A 9,059-nucleotide genomic window follows, 5' to 3' on the forward strand; every position below is an offset into this window, starting at 1 on the left:
TTGTCAACTTTACCATTATTATATTTTTTATCTTTTAAAAAAATCAAAATTGTTAAAAAGTTGGATGAGGTGGATTAAAAAATTATCCACTAAGTCCCATATTTTTTTTTTTTTGAAAATTTCAAAATAAATAGGATTATAATTTACAATTCACAAATTTTTTTTAATTACATCACTACAAAAGATAGATGAAAACTTAAACAAAACTAATGGATTGGACAAATATTTAAACGACCATTAGAATCAAGACACCAGGAAAAAAAAAAATACTAGTGGCTATAATGTTAACAGCTATGGCTAAAATTTATAGCAAATAACCATTATTTGTCATGGTTAAAAATCATGGTAACAATATTTTTCATAGTTTTTAGTCATTACAAATATTTTAACCACTTTCGCAGAAACCATAGTCACCAACAATTGAGTATCCGTGATCAATAATTATTTGTTATAACTATTTATTATTAATCATGATTAAGTATTATATTTCTTATAGTGAAAAGTATAATAATTTTTCAAACAACAAATGATGTTTATAATTATGTCAAATTTTAATAAAACTCGTTGTAATTTAACCCATATTTAATTTATCCTTTTACATGCAACTTGCATCCATCTTTTCACCTCCCAAAAAAAGTGAAAAACAAAAACCCCCATAACAACATTATGGATCATATACCCCATTCCTGAACCTATTCTCCTATATCATCATTCACCACCCCCACCATACATATATACCTTCACAATTCTCACCTATATAAGCTCACTCCATTCTGCCTTATTTCCCCCACACCTTACATATATATATGTATTGCTCTTCATCATGTTTTTAACAGAAATATCGATTACACGTTCTGTTCAAACAATGCGGATGATCGGAAAGCCGACTTCCTCTCTTCTTCTTCTTCTTCTTCTCTTATTCTTACCGGCAATCTCTGCAACTGCGCAGCCGTTCGCGTGCGATCCCGCAGATTCCACCACCAAAACCTTAAGCTTCTGTCGAACAGATTTAAGTGTAAAAGATAGAGTAAAAGATTTGATGGGACGTTTGAGATTGCAGGAGAAGGTTAAGCTGCTGGTGAACAATGCTGCGGGCGTGCCCCGCCTGGGGATCAGGGGCTACGAGTGGTGGTCGGAGGCGCTTCACGGCGTTTCAAATGTTGGGCCAGGCACAAAATTTGGAGGCGATTTTCCAGGGGCCACCAGCTTCCCACAGGTCATCACCACCGCCGCTTCTTTCAATGCTTCCTTGTGGGAAGAGATTGGAAAAGTAAGGCTTGTTCATTTATGTTTTTATTTTTTATTTTTTTTAAAAAAGTATGTTTTTTCAATTTTACTTAGATTTTGGTCTGAAAATAAAAATATATTCAGATTAATTAATAAAATTGTTAGTGGTATCAAATTAGTACATATTTTTTATTCAATGAACTTATTAATTACTGATTTATTGTGGTCAAATTATTTTTTTATGAACAAATTACACTTATAATGGTGAAGATATACCTCCTCACATGCATTAACCTGTGAAGATGCATAGAGGTAATTTGGTCATAAAAAAATTTATTTTGCCTACAATCAATCAGTAATAAGTCAATATGTAGTAAATATGAATTGTTTATTCGATTTTTATTAATATCAATAAATTTGATGAGTTTTGGTTAATCAATAGATTTATTAGTTAAATAAAAAAGCAAACCTAATGAGTATTAGATGTAATTTTTTAAATTACAAAAAATTAATATGTATTACACTAAATTTAAAAACAAGGAAATGCAATTAGACCTGTAAGGCTGTAACCAAATAAGCTTTAAATTCAAAACTAAATTTTTTAAATTTATTGACTTGAAATATCTATTATAAGACGAAACTTTAATCCATGGTCTCGAACTTTATGAAACCGTGACTATTTTTTTGGACCTTTTATTAAATAAAAAATAAATAAATTTTATTCTGTGAATGGGGCTGGTATACAGGGGACGAACCTACATTATTATTGAAAAATTAAATTATTTAATTAGAAACACAACTCACTTTACTGATGAAAGCATAAGATAAAGTGAATAGATTGGATTACACAACTTTTATTCGCAAGTTGCGACCAATGAGACGGTAGAAACTGATATTTGGTCGGAAACAAAGAATGACACACTTTTGTCCTCCTCATCTCCCACTTATTGGAGCCCCAACGTCAACATATTCCGGGACCCGAGATGGGGCCGGGGACAGGAAACTCCCGGCGAAGATCCCGTCGTTGCTGGTATATATGCCGCCAGATATGTCAGGGGTTTACAGGGGAGCGATGGTGGTGATAGGCTGAAGGTGGCGGCGTGTTGCAAGCATTACACGGCGTATGACCTCGACAACTGGGGTGGCGTCGACAGATTCCACTTCAATGCAAAGGTAATAATGCGGTGACTTTATTAGATGGGAAAATTTGTAATTTTTAATCTTCCAAGTGGGCTGAGATTTTAATTTTATATGAATTTATTTTAATACTTTTGTTTTATAATTTGAAAAATTTCGTGCATTGAGAAAAAAGAATTACTGAAAAAGTTAATTTGGGCAACTTACAATTTACCTACCTGTATTATGAAAATAGGCAAACAACCCCTTATAAAAAATAAAATAGCAATTTAGCCTCCTTTTTAAATTATACCAATTTACCTTCCTATGTTTTTAAAATTGTAGTAATTTAGTTCCTTAAACAGAGAGGTAAACTGCTTCGTTTTTTAAAACAAAATTGAGTAAATTACTATTTATTTTTTATAGAGGATAATCTGTTCATTTTCAATATCACATGAAGATATATTACATTAAATCCTTTTATATACTGAACTAAAATTACAATTTCTCATATTAAATTGGGAGAAGGTTTCAGTTATAATGTGGTAATATATAAAAATAATGTGCAGGTGAGGGAGCAGGATTTGAAAGATACATTTGACATTCCATTCAGAAGTTGTGTAAAGGAAGGTAAGGTTGCAAGTGTGATGTGCTCTTACAATGAAGTAAATGGCATTCCCACCTGTGCCGACCCCAAACTTCTCCGACGAACCGTTCGCGGTGCTTGGCGTCTTAATGGGTATGCTTTTCATTTTGACTTCGATGCAATTTACCGTTATATAATATGTAAAATGAGCAAAAAAAAATTATATGAAAAAAAATTAATAAATTATTTTTCTGTATTTTAAAAAATAAAATAAAATTATTTCCTATAATTTGCTGATTTTTTTAGCTCATTTATCATATTACAATAGGATAAATTGCATTTTTTCCATTTTCATTTTCAACTGATCAATTTGATCAAAGTTTTGTGAGTATTATTTAAGCACCGACACATATATAAAAGAGTAAGGTCCCGTTTACTTTGATGTATAAGCTTGTATAGGAAATCAATATAAATTAATACAGTGTTTATTTTATTATATGGGGGTCCGGTATAAAATCAAAAACCCTAGACTAATTACTGTTATACCTGAATAACTAATACCACCTTTGGAGGTGGTACAAAATTAGTCCCAATATTGCGTCAAATAAGAATGACCATTGTACTCTCGAAATTTTACTGAATAATAATAATAATAATAATAATAGTAAGAAAAAATAATAAAAATAAATAACAACAACAACAATAATAATAACAGTAATAAAATAAAAATAATAATATTTTATTATTAATTTTGTAAACAAAGGCTCAAAAATAATTTTCATACTAAGAGCATGTAGATACATCGAAATAAACACTTGATAGAAATTATTATATTTCAATAATATATAAATAAATAAGTGATTAATTATACAAGACTTTTTTATCATTCATTTAATTGGAACTTGAAAGTAAAGGGGATCTAACAGAATCAATCAGTACAACTTGGCACGTGCAGGTATATTGTGTCGGATTGTGATTCAGTTGGCGTGCTGTTCAACAATCAGCATTATACATCATCACCTGAAGCAGCAGCAGCGGCTGTAATCAAAGCAGGTTAATTACTAAATGTTTTATTATATTTTCATAAAATTGCTCAATACCCTCTGTATTATAAGATAATTGTTAAAAACGTTTGTGTTGATTAAATAGTAAAAAGAAAGACTCTCTTAATTATAATTTTTTTAAAAAAAATTTCTTTTCATAAAAAAAGAGGGAGAATTGCTTACACGCGCTAAAAATGAGAGTTAGATACTAATTTGACCTATTTTTAGCCGTTGACCATTTTGAATGGATAAAATTGCCCCTATCTTATGCAAGTAACCACCCTCTTTATTTTTTGATTAATTCTTTACTTTTTTCATATTTTTATTTAAAAAAACTGAAATAACAATTAGTATTCATGAAATATTTATATGTAAAAAATATTATTACTTCAAATCAAATTATTATACATTTTTTATACATGAAAATATCAAATGTTTAGGATTATTTTAATATTTATAAGTTTTTAAAATTAAAATACATGATTTTTTTTTCTAAATATTATTAGTTAATTTTATTTTGTGTTGAATATATTTCGAAATTATATTATTTATATAAAATACAGTAAATAAATTTTATTATCTATATAAATTATAGTAAATAGATTTTAATATATTTATATTTAAATATAAATATACATAATTAATTTAATTCACATATTAAAATTATAAAATTATAAAAATAAAATGGAAAAAGAAGAAAGAAAGCAAAAGAGGCACATGATTATTGTCCCCCCGCCCTGCGCCTCACACCTCAACTTCCACCTCGCGACCTCCGCCTCACCATCGCCTTTGCCTTTTTTCACTTCTTTGCAATCGATTTGGATGCTCCCATCTCCTCGTCGCCGCCCACCCAGATCTAGGCAGCCACGTCCTGGGCTGCGACCCCCGTCGCCTAGCAGCCGCTCCACCTCCACCGGCATATATATATAATATGTATACAATACATATAGTACATATATATATATATTATACAATATTATATTTATGATAAATTTACATACATATATATACATATAAAATATATTTTTAAAATACATAAAATTTAGACCGTTCATTTTTAAAATTAATTTGATCTTACGGTTTCAATATGATGTAGAAGATCCAACGGTTATTATAATAATAATAATTTATAATATATAAAGGTATAACGGACAATCACAAAAAAAAATTAACGCCGTTAAGCCGAATAAACAGCAAGAGAAGAGTATGCAAAATTTTAAAAAAATATAGACGGTTTTTCGCTTATAATTTTTCCTTATATTTTGGTTCTCATGTATATATTGGATAAATTACAATTAATTTTTCTAAAATTTGATATAATTATAAGTGTTTGTCGCTGTTTATAAAATTATATGCCCTTGATTTTAATGTCTATCTAACGATGAACCTATTCCGTTAAGCTTTTGTTAGGCTTTCATCTAAATTTTGTGATGAATTGATCAAAATGCCCGCTGAATTATGAATAATACTTTTTCATAGTTCTAGGATCTTCTAAAATATTTTATGGACTAATATGTTTTATGAATTATTTACTTTACTTATCTTTAGATTTTATTATATTTTTTAATTTTTTTAATATAAATTAATAATAATTTTCACTTCACCATTTAGGACCTACATTATTAATACCGACACATGAGGGGTATTTGCAATTATAAATTGTCCATATATATATATATATATATATATATATATATAGGGCTATTTTGGCAGAAAGAGGAGTGCTTTATTATAGTCGCCAATAGTCATACATAAATCCAAGCATTGAATATGGATGTGGTTTGTGATTGATGATGTTCAGGTTTGGATTTGGACTGTGGGCCTTTCCTCGCTGTACACACTGAGAATGCAGTGCAAAAAGGGCTAGTAAGTGAAGCAGAAGTAAGTGAAGCAGTGGCCAACACCGTGACAGTTCAAATGAGACTTGGGATGTTTGATGGAGAGCCATCCGCCCAGCCCTATGGTAAACTTGGCCCAAAAGACGTGTGCAGCACAAGTCACCAAGAACTGGCCTTGGAAGCCGCTAGACAGGGCATCGTTTTACTGAAAAATGATGGGCCTGTACTGCCTCTGTCTCGACGACGGCACCCTTCCATTGCTGTCATTGGCCCCAATTCAGATGTCACCCTCACAATGATCGGCAATTATGCCGGTAAGCACTTTAACTCAGGACAGGCCTACATTCTATTGAAAAATGGACTGGATTTTGGCTTCATTGCTTTTTGGATCCGATGTACATGTATGTAGGCGTTCCATGTGGATACACAACTCCGTTACAAGGACTAGGAAAGTATACGAGGACAGTTCATGAGGCTGGTTGTGCCGACGTCGCCTGTGCTAATGACACACTATTTGGTGGAGCCATCGGTGCTGCACGCCAAGCGGATGCAACCGTTTTGGTGATGGGACTAGACCAATCTATTGAGGCTGAGTTCGTAGACAGGGCCGGGCTGCTGCTACCGGGGCGTCAACAGGAGCTCATTTCTAAAGTTGCCTCTGCCTCTAAGGGTCCTACCATTTTGGTTTTGATGAGTGGTGGTCCGGTTGATGTTTCATTCGCGCATAATGATCCACGTATCGGTGCCATTCTGTGGGCTGGCTATCCGGGTCAAGCCGGAGGAGCTGCAATTGCTGATGTCCTGTTCGGAACACACAATCCAGGTAAAGCTTAGTTAGTGATTGATTTGAGGAGCAGAGCTGAGCTGAAAATGAATTATATTTCATTTCAATTATCATGCTGCAGGTGGGAAGCTTCCTATGACTTGGTACCCACAAGAATACCTTGACAACTTGCCAATGACGACTATGGATATGAGGGCGGATCCGTCAAGAAACTATCCTGGAAGGACTTATCGGTTCTACAAAGGACCGGTTGTGTACCCATTTGGGCACGGAATGAGCTACACCAGCTTTGTACACACCATTGCGGATGCGCCCAAGGCGTTCTCCGTTCCAGTGGATGGCCGCCATCATTCCAACACAACCACCGTGTCTAGCATGTCGATCCGGGTGAATCATGCTAAATGTGAGAGGCTGGCACTCAGAGTACATGTGGATGTGAAGAACACGGGTTCAAGAGACGGATCCCACACGCTGCTTGTGTTCTCGTCACCACCAGGGGGCGATTGGGCACCCCAGAAACAGTTGGTTGCATTCGAGAAAGTAAGCGTCCGCGCAGGCGGGCAGCAGCGAATTGGTGTCAGCATTCGTGTTTGTAAGTACCTGAGTGTGGTGGATAGGTTTGGCGTTCGGCGAATTCCGATGGGAGAGCATGGACTTCACATTGGGGATGCTAGGCATGCTGTTTCGCTTGAGGCCCAAACTATAGGAGTAATCAGAAGTTGATTCTTTTGGTTAGGATGCTGCTTTGCTCTTCATCAGCTGCTCCTGTCTTAGCATCAATAGAACAGATTATTTCAACCATCCAAGTTTCCAGGATGAATTCATGAGAAGAGAGTCAAATTAGGAAAGAGAATAGGATTGTTTGCAGGAATTTATAATTAATAATTCTGTGCTTTATTTGTATTGGGTAGATTAATGAATTGAAAAGCGAAAAGATGCAAGTGAATTCATGTGATATTGCAAATGATCAAATTATATCTCTATAAAAGAATTAATAATTTATCTTCTGTATTTTTTAAAATAACAATTTAACTTTTTATATTTTTTTATAAGAAGATAATTTGCTTATTTAAAATATTACATGGATAAATTACATTAAAGTGAAAGTGATGAGGGTATAACAGAAATGAAACGAAGAATAGTTATTTGTCTTGGATTTAGCTTTCCAGGAATATGGGCTAAATAGTCCATGTTAAACGGGTCTTGGGCTTTTTCAGTCATTTCTCATTGTGCATTTTCAACAGCCCATAAGCATATCCAGCAGTACGAAGAGCTAGGCTGAAATAAGAAGGCCTCACCACATTAATGTATGAGGTGCATAGTAATTTACCCTATGTGATATTAAAAATGAGCACATTATCTGATTATGAAAAAGAAAATAGCAATTTACCCTCTTGTACTTTTTAAAATGAAGCAATTTACCTCCTGGTAAATTGCAGGAGGTAAATTGCTTCATTTTAAAAACATAGGGGGGTAAATTGCTTCATTTTAAAAATTATAAGGGGGTAAATTGTTGTATTTTAAAAAATACAGGGAGGTAAATCGCTATTTATTTTTTCATAAAAGGGTAATTTACTCATTTGCAATATCACAAAGGGGTTGCTTGTATTTTTCCCTTAATGTATGTACACCCGTCCCGGGAAGAGAAAATTTTTATTCAAATTAGGTTTGGTTTGGTATGTGATTGATCACTTTTCTTGAATTGTATATCAATTACATGATAAATATAATTCACTTATTATGTAATTGATTTAGATTCGACCAAACTCAATGTGTGTTAGAATTTTTTCTGGGGGGAGCGGGAATAGGCGCGCATACAAGTGCTGCACATGCTGATTGACACCTTATAAATAAAACCACATATATATTTCATATTGTTTGAGAATGGTTGATATGTATTATGTAGCTTGAAGTCAAAGGGATAAACACTACGCCATCGCACTATTTTTGATTTCTCAAAGTAGAATATCCATTATATCGTCAACTTTGCTGTCCATTTGTACTCCCCAAACGCACATTCTTTGCAGCTTATTGTCTTCCCACCAAACTTTCTCATACTCTTTTACCAATTCCACACCATAACAATTAGAAACATCTTTCAATAAATTTTAAGATTGATGGAGGACTAGTCCTGTAAATAAAAGTTAGTACTTTAAGTTTAAGTTAGTGATGGTTTATTGAATAGAAAAAAAAATGAGGAACCTGAATTACAATGAGAATAATAGTGAAATATAAGCTTAGTATAGCTGTAAAATCGAGAGAGGGTTGAAATTGCAAGTGAGAATTTGAGTGTTAAAGTAGATGTTATCAAATGACTGCATGAAACCTCTATTTATTAGCCTTCATAGAGTAGAATCCGGAGATTTGTTGGGTCAATCCTGTGCCAATGGATAGCTACACGAGTTAACTGAATAATAAAAAAGAATCTCAAGATTTGGACTTATTTTGAAAGAGTTATAGCATTT

The 9,059-nt window shown here is 33.1% G+C and overlaps 1 protein-coding gene across 1 annotated transcript; it reads left to right on the plus strand.

Annotated features, from left to right (window-relative positions):
- Positions 781-7,549, plus strand: LOC105165196 (probable beta-D-xylosidase 2). The gene is made up of 7 exons (XM_011084123.2): positions 781-1,270; positions 2,107-2,400; positions 2,913-3,082; positions 3,885-3,982; positions 5,774-6,124; positions 6,220-6,633; positions 6,716-7,549. Exons 1-7 carry the CDS (start codon positions 824-826, stop codon positions 7,315-7,317), a joined length of 2,376 nt encoding a protein of 791 aa, XP_011082425.1. The 5' UTR covers positions 781-823; the 3' UTR covers positions 7,318-7,549.

Source organism: Sesamum indicum, linkage group LG6 (genome assembly GCF_000512975.1).
Source record: "Sesamum indicum cultivar Zhongzhi No. 13 linkage group LG6, S_indicum_v1.0, whole genome shotgun sequence".
Classification (NCBI taxonomy): domain Eukaryota; kingdom Viridiplantae; phylum Streptophyta; class Magnoliopsida; order Lamiales; family Pedaliaceae; genus Sesamum; species Sesamum indicum.

What these genes read in the sequence shown, in the direction of transcription:
- LOC105165196 (XM_011084123.2), top strand. Translation starts at nt 824, where the DNA reads ATGTTTTTAACAGAAATATCGATTACACGTTCTGTTCAAACAATGCGG. An exon ending in GATTCCACTTCAATGCAAAG is followed by an intron (nt 2,401 to 2,912) that starts GTAATAATGCGG and finishes AATAATGTGCAG; the next exon opens with GTGAGGGAGCAGGATTTGAA. An exon ending in AATGATCGGCAATTATGCCG is followed by an intron (nt 6,125 to 6,219) that starts GTAAGCACTTTA and finishes ACATGTATGTAG; the next exon opens with GCGTTCCATGTGGATACACA.